Genomic DNA, 15,215 nt, shown 5'->3' with positions numbered 1-15,215 from the left:
TGAGCTCTTGCAGCTCAGACCTGAACCGGGCCCGTCTCGACTGCGAGGAACCATGTCCTCGATGATGGCGTCGAGCGGTGGACTCCCGCGCCGGCGGGGATGAAGCTCCCTCCATCGACGTCGATTCCACCTGCGTGGTGGTTGACACCGGTGCCGCAAGCGGCGTCGGTGTCAGAGGCCTCGGCATCGGGCTAGAGCACACCAGCGCCTCCATCAACGGCGCCGGGGGCGCAAGCAGCCCCGGTGCCGGCAAAACCTGGTGCATCAGCCCTTCCAGAATCCCTGGAAGGATGGCTTGGAGGCACTCGTCAAGGCCCGCTGTCGGGAAAGGCAGGGGGGCCAGTGTGGGTGTCGGTGCCGGAAGCTGCTCGGGTCCAGGAGACGGTACCGAAGCACCCATGGACTGACGCAGCGACACCTCTTCAACCGAGGGGGAACGCTCCTCTTGGCACTACCGCTTCCTCGGCGTCGAATCATCTCTGGAGGCGCCGGAGCTGGTAGTCCCGTGCACCGTGGGCGACCGATGACGGTGCTTTTTGGTTTTCTTTCGGTGCCCGTCATCGGCGCTCGGCGGCAGAGATGAAGAGGAGGTAGAACCCCCCCGGCTTCGAGGGATTGGGTCTGACAGGGTTCGGTCCCGATGGCTCTGGGTAGAGGGAGTGGCCGGGGCCGATTGCCCGCAAGGCCCCTCACCCCCGCCGTCGCCGGCAGGCCAACGGTACCTGTACTCCTGGGGTCGGTGTCGACTTCGTCGACATCGGTACCGGTACCGAAGATCCGGCGCCGTCGAGGGGCCGGCGCAAGTTCCAAAAAGATGGTCCCGAAGAACTTGCCTCGCCACCTGTGTCCGCTTCCGCAAGCCGAGACACAAGGTGCACGTCTTGGTATTATGCTCCAGCCCAAGGCACTGGAGGCACCAAGCATGAGTATCGGTTTGCGAGATCTGCCGGCCGCACCGACCACACTTCTTGAATCCGCTCGGGTCCTTCGAGGACATCGACGGAAAAATCGCGTCGGCGAAGTCAAAGTCGTCGATGGTGGCGGTGAAAAGCACACCCAAAAAAAGAAAACGACCGCGCGGCCACAAGGCCGCAACGAGGCGCCCCCACGGCTAAAAGACGGCAAGGGGAGAACTTTTTTTTTTAACAGAAGAAAGAAGAATTACGCGAACGTGTTCGTAAAGAGAAAAACTCGCGGCTAGGCCGCAATCCGGTTTCCGGGGCTGACAGAGAGAGAGAAGGTAACACGTCTCTCTCCAGCGCGGAATAGAAAAAAACTGAGCGGGAACGGTCGCGCACGGGCGGGAAGACGGCCGCGCATGCGCAGTGGGCGTGCCCTGCGTGCGGGACCGCCCGCGAAGTTTTGTTCCGGTTGGTGGGGGCTGCCGTGGACGTCAACCCAGTCGTGAGAACAAGCAGCCTGCTTGTCCTCGGAGAACATCTGTTACAGGTTAGTAAATTTGCTTTCTCCAGGGACAAGCAGTCTGTCATATTTTCACATCTGGGAATCCCTAGCTACCATGCTCACTGAAAATAATGCTGGGACAATAGGGACTTGAAACGTCAAGGTCTGTTATTCAATAAACCTGAAACAACTTGTGTACTAGTTGTGGAGGTGCAGCCTGGAACAGAAGAAAAGTATCTGAAACAATTTGTGAACTAGTTGTGGAGGCGAAGCCTGGAACAGAAGAAAACTAGACCAATCACTGGCAAGTATTGCAGATCACTATCAATTTCAAGCACCTACGGACATTCTCGGCACAAAAAATATTAGTAGAAGTGGCACCATTCTACTTTGGAATTTAAACCTTTCAGATGTATTGTTTGCAAGCAAAAAATCCATTTCTGTTCTAATTGTAGAAGTAAACGCCTCCTGTTTCCTCCTCATTCACTAGATGGCAGCTGTTGTAAAATAACGCATCGTAATGATTCAAATACATGTTGCTGTTGTTCACAATGGTATGCAAGGGAAGCCGATGTCTTCTTTATATTGATATTAATTGTATGCTCCGTAAGACGTGTCACTAGCTTCCTTGAAGTCTGTCCAATGTATAACTTCTCACATGGACACTGAATGAAATATATCACATATTTTGACAAACATGATGTACTTGAGCGTAGGGTGAACCTCTTCCCTGATTACGGATCCACAAACTCCTTAGTGACAATCATAATATCACACATCTGGCATCTTCCACATATCACATGTCCAATATGTTCATCTTTCTTAACTGGGATTATTCTTAAAGCTGCTGGAGACAAAATCTCCTTGAAATTATTGCCTCTACTATAGGCAAATCTCAATTTGGCTTTGAAAACACCGGTACTGTTTGTATGATATCCCAGTGTTTCCTGATGGCCTAAGTCACTTTCGACATAGTGGCAGTGAATCTCAGTACACAGGTTAACACATTCTCATCAACATTTTCCATGACTCGTGGCAGCAGTAGATGCTCATGATGATTGAACTTCTCTCTCTTATATGCTTTATTGATTATTCGTTTGGGGTACCCCCCTTTCATATAATCTTCTCTTCAGTTTCTTTCGATTTCTCCGTAAAGTCCATATCATTCGAGCAAATACGCCAAAATCTCAGGAACTGAGATAAAGGTAAGCTGTCCCTAAGTTTTCTTGGGTGACAGCTACTCTAATCCAAGAACTTATTCCTGTGTCCTTCCGGTATATTATAGTTTCAAAACTTAATGCTTATTTTTTAACCAACACATATAGGGAATCACTTGTCTCTCATGTTGCGCAGTAAATCTTAAGCACGAATGACATTCATTGAGATATTGAACACACTGAATTAACTGACTTTCTTGACCACTCCATATGCAAAAAATGTCATCTACAAATCTGACCCATAACTTTACTTGCTCAAAAAATACAGAGCCATAAACATACTGCTCTTCAAACCGGGCTATAAATAAATTGGCTACAGAAGGGGCCATTGTAACTCCCATAGCTAATCCCGACTTTTGTTGAAATAACCTTCCATTAAATTGGAAAAAATGTATTACTTCTACTGTATTGTGTGTGAGAATCTCCACTTCCTCCCCCCACCCCCTCCCATATCCCCCACATCCCCTTCCTTTCTGAATCCAGACTAAAAGACAGAGATCAGCAAACATGCTGATTTTAACTCAAACAAGCTGACAAGCTCCCGGAACAAACCCCAGCTGATGAAGTGATGTGCTGTATTGTAAGAATCCATATCACCTCCCCCTCATCCCCCTCCCATATTCCTCACAGCCCTCCTGTTTCAAGGTACCATAACAGTTTCCCTGTCTGTGTGAGCTCAAACAGGCTGCTGCTCCTCCTCCTCCTCCCAGTGATTTTTTTTTTTTGCAAAACTCTCCATTTCATGTGGCTGTTTTTAAAACATATTGTTTTTAACAATACGACGAAGCACCCCATCAGGGGGACAAAGATGCTAGTTTCAGAACTTCAGGACAGAATTTCACACAGCCACAGATGCATAGCCAGCTTTTCATTTGGGGACAACGGCACAACTCATGCAACACACAGGTGTTCCTTTAGCAAAGAAGACTAACCCCACAACCCCTCCCCTCTCCATCGCAGGCAGGCAAGGTCACGTGAATAAAATGTATAGCAGCTTCTGAGGTTTTACTGACTTGGAAAAGTTACAGATAATTAAACTTTTTCTTTTTTTTTTTAACAAAAATAGTTACAGAACAATGCTTTATATAGGTATCGCTTTGCTCTGTGTTAAGAAACACTGTGTAAAATTACAAGCAAATAGGCACAATAATAAAACACATGCAAATTTTTTTTTTAATCGGGATACATAGCTCTCAATTCTGGTGTGTGACTCTTAAGGCAAATTTTTTTTTTTTTTTTTTTTTGGGGGGGGGGGGGGGGGGGGACCTGTTTGTTTTTTTGTTAGCCTGTCCGGTTTGGTTGTAGTATGTTTTGCCCAGTATTGTCCTCAGGACCTCATGGCCCCAGTTCTGGTATGTGGGACCTGTGATGCACTTGGTGGGGGGGGGGGGGGGAAGGGGTGTTTGCCATTGTGGGACTGTTGCAATGTACCTCACTTATTTTGTTTTAAAGTTCTGGACCGCTTATAAACTATTAATAATGAAGGGTCACACTTCTCTGTGCATATGGTTGGAGTGTTGGCTTTCATACTCCGCCCCCCCCCCCTCTTTTTATTTTATTTCTCACATTCGTACGTATCTTTATAAATAAGTAGAGCAGATCTATGCTGTTGGCGGGGTGGAAGGAATCTTTGTAATGGGGGGGGGGGGGGGGTTGAGGCATCCATGACAATCTCTAGTAGACGTTAAGGGTATTGAGGGTGGGTTTGGTGGGGTAGTTGGGACTGGGAGGGAGGTTTGGGAGGGTAGGAGCGGGGGAGAGGGGGTTAGGAGGCACCAGATGGTTGAGATAGTTTTTAGGTTTTACCTAGGTCCTTTTTTGGGAAGTTAGTGATTGATTTTCTATGTTTGGAGAGAAAGTTATTTTTGGGGATGCTGGGGGCTGGGACAACATTTCCAAGATCAGTTGTGACCTGGTTTGGCTACTGTTTGGAAAACAGGATACTAGGCTAGATGGACCATTGGTCTGACCCAGTTGGCTACTCTTATGCTCTCTTTTTTTTTCATTCATTTTTATTCAAATTATATATTATACAGCTCTTAGAGAAATAATACAAGAAATTGGAAAATCTTAACATAAAGAAATATTCAATGTTATCAATAACAGAAATCTTTCCCCACTTTAATTAGGTAAATTAGATCCAAGAGCTTAAATAAACCCAATCTAGGAAATCAATTTATAATTATTGCTACCCAGCTAGTTTACTCCAAGCAATGACTAGACTAACATTTATCTCTTCCTTAGACAGCAAAAATTCTTCTAACTGCTTGGGATCAAAGAATTGAAATTATTTAAACTGAAATAATACTCGACATATGCAAGGAAATTTAAGTACAAAATTTGCACCTAATGCCAAAGTCCTTGGGCTTAGAGCCAAAAAGGCTTTACGCCTTTTCTGTGTTTCTCTAGCCAAATCAGGATAAATTCTTATTTTAGATCCCAGGAAGAGAGAGTCTAAATGACAAAAAGAAAGTTTCAACACAGCATCTCGATCCATCTCCAAAGCAAAGGAAACCACAACAGTTGTTGTCTGGGTAATAACCTCTAGTGAGGATTCCAAGAAAGATGTGAGGTTCATATTAACTCCTACTTGGGGTTGAGAAATTCCAGATGAAGGTTTTACATTACTCTGCAAATACTGTGCCCGAGTTTTCAGAGGTAATGAGTCCCCAGACATTCCTAAAATTTCCATCAAATATTTTTTAACCATTTCTATTGGTGTAATCAAAGGTGATCTGGGAAAATTGGTCAGCCTCAGATTTAATCTCCTAAATTGGGTCTCTAAGAATTCCAATCTACGAAATGTAAAATTTCTGTCCCTAATTGAGACTTGACCAAAAGACTCCAGTTTTTGAATTTTTTCATCTAGAAGTTTCACTTCTGAGGTTTGCTGTGCAGTTGCCTGTGCCTGGATAAGGACTGCTTCAGACAATAACCAAAAATACCAGTGAAATTAAGGTATCAATTGTTGTAAAGAAGACTGTAAGTTAAATGTCAGGTCCCAGAGTGACTCCATTGTCACTATGGCTGGTTTTGCCAAAAGCCCCAAAGAAGAAGCAGGAAGGGGAGCCTTTAAAGACTGGTTTAAAGTACTCACTATCTGTGATGGCAATATCTGTGCTGAAATTTGTTCATCCAGCTGGCTGCTCCTAATCGATTCTCCCCGCGTGGGCAAGTTCCCTCCCTGCGCGTTTGTCTCCTCTACATTGGGAGACTGAGCTGCAGGACTTGACTCCATGCTGTTCCTTCCTGGTTGTGAGGGAGCCGCACGTAAGACAGGGCTCAAGGAGACCCCATCGACACTGCTAGCCAGCGCTAACACGCTGGCACCGACTGCAGGAGAAGAGGCTTGCCTGGGACCAGACGTCAGCCCGAACTGCTCCAACGTTGTCTGCTGATGAAGGTGGGTCCCAGTGGGGGTTGAGGGGTTCTCCTGAACCTTCCCTCTCCTTTTCCCCATTATCCACGGAGGTCCAGAGCCTTTCACAGCAGTGCTTGAGGAAGAGTATCTGAGCGTGTCTGGTGCAGTAAAACGCTACGACACCATCATGGACCTCACAGCAGCCTACTCTTATGTTCTTATGTGTGGACATAATCAATAGCCATACGGCTGTGTGCTAAAATTTGGAACCAAAACCCATTTTATCATATATGATCTTTTGGATTGTTTTAAGCACACGACTCTCTATGAGCCATTGAACTTTGTTCTTGACAATTCCTTTTTGCTGGATACTTTTGTTTGTTCAGCTGCTGGCACCATTGCATCACACTGCAAAAATTTATCTTCTTGCTGTTTTCACTGTTGAGTGTGATTCCTTTTACTGTTGGATAATCTTCCCCATATGTCTTGGGGCCGGCCAAGACAAACTCTGTGATATGCTCACCCTTAGGGATTTCACTTGTTAATTCACCTAAATAATCTCCCAGTAGAGGATTCCATTCACTCTCCTTGCTCACAAAAATCACAAGTCTGTGTCATGATAAAGACAGCATTCTTGTAGCGCATCAAGAACCCTGTACAGCTCTAGTCAGGCATGCACAGTTGTAAAAGAAGCTATGAAAATGTTAGTATAACCCAGAAGCACACAAAGTTTCTTCATGCGCTTCCAGGTGACGCAAGCCATGTCATCGTCTATAAGATAACATGATGACAAGGCATATTCAGGGGAAAACAGGTATATATACAGCTCATCGGGATCTGTCACAATGCTTATAGTTGGCAGATTTGTTCTTTGATCAAACTTCCCCCACATTTAAGAATAGTTTTGCAATTTGTTGTTTTGCAGGGTTCAGAGTTATCTGATCAGCACATAAAAGCATGCCCTCTTTCTGGTAGAAATCATCAATGTACCTGCTTTATTGTTCAGAATCACTACACCACTGAGGAAACCCTGATGCTTTCCGCTTTTGATGCAGGTGCATGTTTATATATTCCGCGAAGAAGTGTGTAGATGTCTGTTCAAAATGCCAAAGATTTCTCCTACCCTGTACCCTTTAGCGACAGCCACTTCCAATTCTACAGTACACTATGTTCCCATCAGGGCTCTCTCACCGTCATCGTGGGCACATTTCTCCCACTGACTTGTCTCGGCACACATGCGACACAACGGAAACATGAGATTACCATGCAGCCTAACAGATAGTATGGGGGGGGGGGGGGGGGGGAGTGTCCATGCGGTGGGAACACCTTGACTTTCACAAGCCCAAAATAGTCAGAGAAGGAACCAAAATTTTCATAAATGATTTGGGGGGGGGGGGGGAACAGTCGTATATTCTTTAGTTTTACTGACAAAAGGGTATACGCTGGTAAAATCATAATAGTGTATTTTTTTCATCCTGTTTAACCTGACAGTACAGATGTATGGCATTTATTCTAACTCCAAAAAGGGCGTCCCATAGAACTAAAGGTTCAGGTAACGTTGCTCTGCAGAGAAAGGTTGCATGTTCCCTATCTGTTTTAACGAACCTGTCCCACTCATGTTCCCAAATACTTATTACCTTAAACCCTTTCTCTCTTAGGTAATCTGCCTTGCACTGTGTTTTGTAGTGGAGAAACTCGAAGGTAGTGTCTGTTAGTGTATTCTGCTTTTTAGAATCATAACAGATCATACAGCCGTGGTAAAAGCACCCGTTAAATTAAAAGGTTGTGTGCTCGTCATTAACAATGGCATAACCGTTGAGAAAATAGTCACCCACTAGCATTTCACTGCCCTTTACATGTTATTTGTTTTTTGTCCTCGATGTACATCAACCAACGGATGCTGGCGATTGAATATCTCTTGGTCTGCAGATGATAATCGTTGGCCAATGGCAGAGTTATGGTTCTCGGTTTTAAACACAAACCTGAACACAGCCATATACATGGAAGCGAGTGCGACATACAATTCTTTAGGGTCGTCGGCTCACCTCCCAGTATTTCTTCTACCTCTACCTTCCATAACCCTCTCGTCATTTTCATAATTTCCTCTCTGTTCAGGACACAGGCAGAAGGCGGCAAGTTCTTTTTGTAAATCAAACGTCTTATGCTTCTTCTCGCTTTACCATCATGTGAAAGTCAATTTCTCATCAGGCATTATGCTCTCAACACCATAGTATTTTTCCTTAGGCATTTTCTCTACATAGCTTTGATTTTCCATGATGTTAAAAAAAAGTGAGGATGAGGAAAGTATCCTTTGCTGTCTTCAAACCTCAAGGCTTCTGGGAGCTTGTTAAGTTTTGTGGGCAGAAAATGTAGAGAATCTATAAAGCGACTATCCAGTGCATCAACTCCTTGTAAAAGCTTACCGCCCTGTGCTAGCAAACCCACATCCATCTTTTCAAGCATCAGCTGACGACGAAATAGCGATTGTACCCTTTCACATTGTGAGCTATGAAAAGTGTATTCCTTGAACTGTTTGTCAATAAAAGACCCATGAGCTCGGAGAGGCAGCTTAGCCCCCTTGAATTCCAACTCATGCTCACGGTAAAGATCCACTGCAAAGATGTAATTGGGGATGTGTAATCCTGTCTCCTGAATACATTCACAGTCATAAATGATATACCTTTTGGATGTTTTACGCCTACCCAGTCGTGTCATGTAGCATAAATGTTTTTCACCATTCAGTAAAGGATCACTGCATTGCGGACATTTTTTGACTTTGCATTTGTGCTTTTTTCCTGTTTAAGAATCACACATCACAAAATATTTTAGACAAGTATTCTCTCTCTTTTTGAACACCAGGGCTGTATGCTCTTTTAAACATTCCTTATAAGGGCAGTACAGCCATCACTTAGGGAACTTCTCTCTACTGCCCACCTGAACTGCACATGTGTTGGATAAACAGAGATGACAGATTAATTTGCAAGTGTGGTTATGGCTATAAGGCGGTTCACAGTGTTTACAGAAATTTTTCTTACAGTAGGACTGTCTGATATCTAATCTAAGATTCCATAAAAATGATCATGATAGAGTAATAGATATACAGTCTTGAGGAATGGCCGATGGTCACTTGTTTTAAAAAGACACTAGCCATTTCTGTCTATATGATGTAGGACCTGTATGTTTACACCCAGAAGCTGTTCAAAAAAAACTACTACATTGCTCAATGTAACTTTTTTCTTTTCTGACCATCCTAGCTCAGCATGTAGCTTTCTGGCTTCTTGTAACAAATTCTACGTCTTTTAGCTTTACAGTGGTCATGAGTGCCTTGAGATTCCCCACAAAACACAAGTTATTACCCACGTTATTTAGATATACTAAATGTCTTCTTTTTTCCCTCTGATAACATGGCTATTGGGAGCACTTTGTAAAGGCCTATAACAACTCCCACCACCACTTCTGTTTCTGATAACTGTCACAATGTTATGTGTGTGGCGGCGGCCAAAAAAAGCAAACAGGTATGCTAGGAATTATTAGGAAAGCAATGGTGAATAAGATTGAAAATACTATAATGCTTTTGTATCGCTGCATGGTGCGTCTGCACCTTGTGTTCAATTCTGGTCATCGTATCTCAAAAAAGATAGAGCAGAATTAGAAAAGGTAACGACTAAAATGATAAAGGAGACGGAACTCCTCTCATATGAGGAAAGGCTAAGGAGGTTAGAGCTCTTCAGCTTGGAAAAGAGACGGATAAGGGGAGATATGATTGAGGTCTACAAAATCCTGAGTAGAAGTAAATCGATTTTTTTACTTGTTCCAAAAGTACAAAGACTAGGGGACACTCGAGGAAGTTCCGTGGAAATACTTTTAAAACAAAGAGGAAATATTTTTTTCACTCAACGAATAGTTAAGCTCTGGAACTCTTTGCTGGAGAATGTGGTAATGGTGGTTAGCATATCTGGATTTAAAAAAGGTTTGGACAAATTTCTGGAGGAAAACTTCATAGTCTGCTATTGAGACAGACATTTGGAAGCAACTGGTTGTTCTGGTATTTGTAGTATGGAATGCTGCCATGATTTGGGTTTTAATCCAGGTTCTTTGGCCTGGCTTGGCCACCGAACAGGATACTGGGCTAGATGGACCATTGGTCTGACCCAGTATGGCTACGCTTATATTATGTTCTTATTGATGTGTATTTCTCTGTAACTCTGTAGAAAATTACTGACCTGTTCTAAGAAATACCCTGCCTTGGCTCTTCCTGGTCTGTAACTTCCAGAATACAAGGAATTATATAAACCACCAGGCATAAATCTTATTTTTAAGTAATCCTTGGGCATTGCTCTACTGTTTATGATATATATAAAGTTTGTTGGATACCCTGCCATATGGAATTTTGAATATCGCTGAACGATCTTGTTGTATCTTTATTAAGAAAACAAAATTCATCTCAATAACTGATGCTATTAAAGAGGGGTGAGGTTCTAGTCCATCTATTCACAAACTGGTTCAGGTCCACTATAACATTTTCAGACACAGTGTCTACAACAGAATTACTCACAGTTTCAGAATCATTACCAGCCTCATAATCACCACCGGTGGTGTCCACGTCCAAAAACCTGCTCTCTTGAGCTGGTATCACAATGTACCCTCCCTTTCTCCCTCTTTCCTTGAGAGGGTGACGGACTTATTTCTCTTTTCTCGGTGGTGTGCTTTGGTTGTTTTTCCAAATGATTGGATTTATTTCTAGGCTTCGTGTATCAATTTGCCTGTGCAGGATCCCCATGATTGGATTTAACTCTAGGTTTGGCATATCGCATCTGCACTGGCTGCCCAGCTGATGATGTTTCACCAGTTGGCTCGTTTTCTTGACCTGTGGATAATGAAATTACAGCTCACAGGTTCCTGTCACCCGAGACCATCAAGATGGCCTTCAACACTGCAACTGGACACCGTGTGGCTGCAGCTACATACACCATTTTGTAAGACTATCAAGTGCTGACAAGATGGCCGTCAACATCACAAATGTGTGGATGCCATGTGGTTGCAGCTACAAATGCCATTTTGTAAAACTATCAAGAGTCGTGAGAAAAGATGGAGCATCTATAGGTAAGTAACCTTGATTTAGAATCAGCATGATGCGGAAGTTGTTCTTTAAAAAAAACAAAACAAAAAAACAACCCATAGGCGATTACTTTTTTGGTGTGCTGAGCCACCACTCTGTTGAAATGTTTGTTTGAACAGTAGGGGTGATCAGCAGTCACAGTGCTGCTTGTGTTCTGTCCTCTTTTCTTGACACTATGGTTGTGTTGGTCTCTATGTCTGGTGCATGACTGTGGCTGTGCCTGCTCCCCTGATGTTGAAGTTTCACCAGCAGACTTTTTCTTGATCTCGAGTTAAGAAAGTAGAACATCATGCAACTAATGAACTGTTGAAATGTTTCTTTGAACAGTAGGGGTGATCAGCAGTCACAGCACTGCTTGTGTTCTGTCCTCTTTTCTTGACACTATGGTTGTGTTTGTTTCTGTTTGGTGCATGACTGTGGCTATGCCTGCTCCCCTGATGTTGAAATTTCACCAGCAGACTTTTTCTTGATCTGGAGATAAGAAAGTAGATCATCATGCAACTAATGAACAAACGCCCTTTTGTTTGCAGGTACCTGCCACCAACACAGCACCATAAAGACGACATGTGGCTGCATCTACAAGTGCCATTTTATAAGACTATCAAGCGCTGAGAAAAAAAGACTCTGCATCTATAGGCAAGTAACCTTGCATTAGAATCAGCATAATGTAAAAAACTGCTCTTTTCAAAGCACAAATGCTTACTTGTTTTGCCATACTGAATCTCGGTTCTGTGTGAGATGTTTTTTTGAGCAATAGGAGTGATCAGGGGTTGCTGCACTGTTTGCATTCTGCGCTGTCAAAATATACGGTATACCAACATGTTAACATATGTACCTAAATACCTTGATTGATTTAACTCAATAGTTTGAGAACCTACAAGTACTTAGTCTGTCATTTTGTGGAGACAGAATCTTTTCTTCTGCTGTAAGCATGCTCTAGCAGTATGTGGCCAGGTGCTTTTCGGTCTTTTTTCTTAATCTTATTCCCTGGCTCCTAATACACAGAATGATTGTGTTCTCCTTGCGTAGAACAAGTATGCCTTTGGTAAGTTAAGATCATGTTAGTTTGTATGAAGAGACAATGTAAAGTTTTTAAAACCTTACTGTTATCACAGCTGCTGCTCTCTGTAGATTCCATTTCTATGCTGGGTTTTTTTTTTTAAGTTTAAAAACTAAAAAATATCATTCAGACCTTGTATTCTTCCATCATACTATTCCTTCTGGTACAAGCCCTGGACTATAGTATCCTGTTCAGCCTGGTGTTTCTGGTTAAGCTTGTCTATAAGGAATATGATTGGAAAAAAGGAGGAGCACTCCCCCCCCCTCTGCAACACTCTCCCAACCCCCACCAACACTACTGCCCGAAAGGTCAATTGTGACCAGATGTTCTGACATGTAGGAAAAAACCCAAAAACGAAGGCCCTGAACCTTTCACACCGTTTCAAAAGAACAGACATGATGCTTTATTTATGATTTTTATTATTATGATATATGGTTCATTGGTTACTACTGCCTTTTCATACATTTTATTCAATGACAGTAGCCTGCGCAGGCTGTGATCTACACTTCTACATGTCACTGTTCAACACGTCTCAAAGTTTGAAAGATACAAACATACTGAGAACTACAGACTTTTTTTTTTAAAAGGAATCAAGTTTTCTTTCGAGTATAATACAATCAATATAATTTATATAATCTCGCTCCTTCAAATAGTTTTGCCTTAGCATCTAGCTTTTCAAAAGAATTAGGTGCTGATTTTACACTTTTGATGAGGTCCATGATGGTGTTAATAGTTTCATTAAAAACCATCAGTATTTCCATTTTATACCCAACTAGCAGAATAATGCCTGGAATATGCTCCTCCAAGTAAAGTCTCTCGTAAAGCGCCTGTAGTTTCTGTGCTTACATTAGGGTGTCATCTCAGGAATGCATGCTGGCTTAGTCCTCCCTATCCAACATGTAACTGTGACAGTCTTTAGCCACAGCAGGTACCAGCAGTGATGCATAATGCAGAAAACCACCATTTGTACAAGTGAGGTGAAGATTCTTTTCCAGTAAAAAGCGTGGATCCTCGGTTGCTTAATAAGACCGATGCTGTGCCACTATCTATCACAGACAGCCTCAGGCCTAGAGGCCCATTTGAAAAGTCTCTGTATATCTTGGGCATTCTCAGGCACGTATTGACAGCAGCACAAGCACCACACAAATGTGACACTGATCGTCTGTGACTCTGCAGCGTCTCTATACACTTCATCGTTCACCTGCAACAGAATATTGACAGTCTATTAAATATGGTTCAAGAAAAAACTACAAAGTATACCAACCAGATCATATTTTGTCAGAAAGCAAACAAAACTACATGTATACCTTTGAAACTGAGGGAGACAACTCCTCCACCTGGTTTAGAAGACCCATGATTTCCACTTCCTCAGTCACTTTAAATAATTCTGTATCATCGATGGTATATCCGAACGTATCTTCTGTCAGATCCATGGGTTTATCAGTCACGGGTATGTTCTGGGCACTATCTAGGTCTTCTGCTACAGAAACGTTGACTTCTTGGGAGCTGAACAGTTTTTGCTCACTAGTTAGTTCATCCTGCAAAGATGGACCGCTGTCTTCTTGGGATTCGAACAGGTTTTGCCTACACGAAAGTTTATCTAGCAAGGACTCTGTCATTTCCTGGGGCGAAAATGGGCCATCCGTTACTGTTTCAGGCACACACCGGACATTCTGGTCACTAACGCTGTTTTGTGATTCTGTCAGATCAATTACTAGTAGAGAGCCCTCAGTCTCTGCATCAAGACCATTAAGAAAAAGACTGAGCCAACGACATCTCATTAGCAACAGGAGATGTTTACCCTTTCTGGCCTTCTGTATGTTAGGGGTTTCGTAGGTACCTATGTTTAGCTAATGCATATTTCTGATGGAAGTAACTGGGTGGTGTATTTAGAGTGGTAGTAACGCTTATTGCCTTGTTATACCACTTTGTTATATGTAATCACGTGTTGTCCTTTTATGCCCCTTATGGTCTGCCTGCAGGCTTATCCAGTCATGCCTGGACAATACATTTCATTCATATGACCTTGACTGCCTGGGATGGAGAGGGAGAGGTTTCAGGGGTAGTCTTATTTGCAAAAGGAACTCCTGTGTTTTGCATGATTTGTGCGGTACCCCTAACGAAAAGCTGGCTATGCATCTACGGCTATGTGAAATTCTGTCCTGGAGTTCTAAAACTAGTGTTTTTATCCTCCTGATGGGATGCTTCATCGTGCTGTTAAACAATACCTTTTAAAACAGACACGAGACACAAAGTTTTGCAAGAAAACATCAGTCTTTGGGAGGAGAAGGAGCAGCCTGTTTGAGCTCACACAGACAGAGAAACAGGAGGGCTGTGAGAAGAGACAGGGTGTGTTGAAGATAAGGGAGAGGAAGTGAGGGGGAGGAGGTGTGGATTCTCTCACCAAAGTTGCTTGCGCCCTGGTGGAAAATGCTTGCACCCTTAACAGCGGAGTCTTCTCTGATGACACATAACGCTGAAGAAATTGCCTCCCGCAGCCAGTGTGTCACTGTGGCCTTAGACGCCAGGCTGCCCTTCTTGAAACCCGCAAAGAGGATAAAAAGATTATTCGAATGGCGAAAGTCATTAGTCACCTCCAGGTAACGAAGAATACGCCAGACAACCAGGCACCGCAAGGCCCAGTATTCAGCCAGATAATCCTCTCAGTGAAACGTCAGGAGGAAGAGCTCCTGATTCATATAAAAACAGACCAACTTCGGCAAGAAAGATGAAACCATCCGAATAGAAACCCCTCGTCCATGAAGCAGAGAAAGGGATCCCTACAGGACAAAGTCTGGAGATCCAAGACCATCCACGCTGAAGCGATGGCTACCAGAAACACCACCTTCAAGTAAGACCTTTTAAGGATAATCAATCCAGAGGCTCAAATGGGGGAGGGGGGTGGCTGGAACAAGCCCAAGACCAGACTGAGATTCCAAGCCAGGGCAACAGGAAGACATTGTGGACGCAGATGGTTCACTCCCCACAGGAAGTGTACAACGTCCGGGTGGGTCACAAACGAGAACCTTTGAAGGCGCCCTTGAAAACAGGCCA

General features: G+C 43.4%; 1 protein-coding gene across 6 annotated transcripts in view; it reads right to left on the bottom strand.

Annotated features, from left to right (window-relative positions):
* THAP4 (THAP domain containing 4) overlaps nucleotides 1–15,215 on the bottom strand; it is a 563,666-nt gene that overhangs the window by 282,718 nt on the left and 265,733 nt on the right. Inside the window, exon 4 of one of the 6 annotated variants that reach the window (XM_030215986.1) lies at nucleotides 12,582–13,362. The exons of the other annotated variants lie outside the window; for them this stretch is intronic. Coding sequence (XP_030071846.1) covers nucleotides 13,359–13,362 — 4 coding nt within the window. The 3' untranslated portion in view covers nucleotides 12,582–13,358. Of the gene's footprint in view, nucleotides 1–12,581; nucleotides 13,363–15,215 lie in introns of those variants that run through there. 6 annotated transcript variants of the gene reach the window in all.

Source organism: Microcaecilia unicolor, chromosome 10, assembly GCF_901765095.1.
Source record: "Microcaecilia unicolor chromosome 10, aMicUni1.1, whole genome shotgun sequence".
NCBI lineage: Eukaryota > Metazoa > Chordata > Amphibia > Gymnophiona > Siphonopidae > Microcaecilia > Microcaecilia unicolor.
This window is presented reverse-complemented; position numbering and strand designations above follow the sequence as displayed.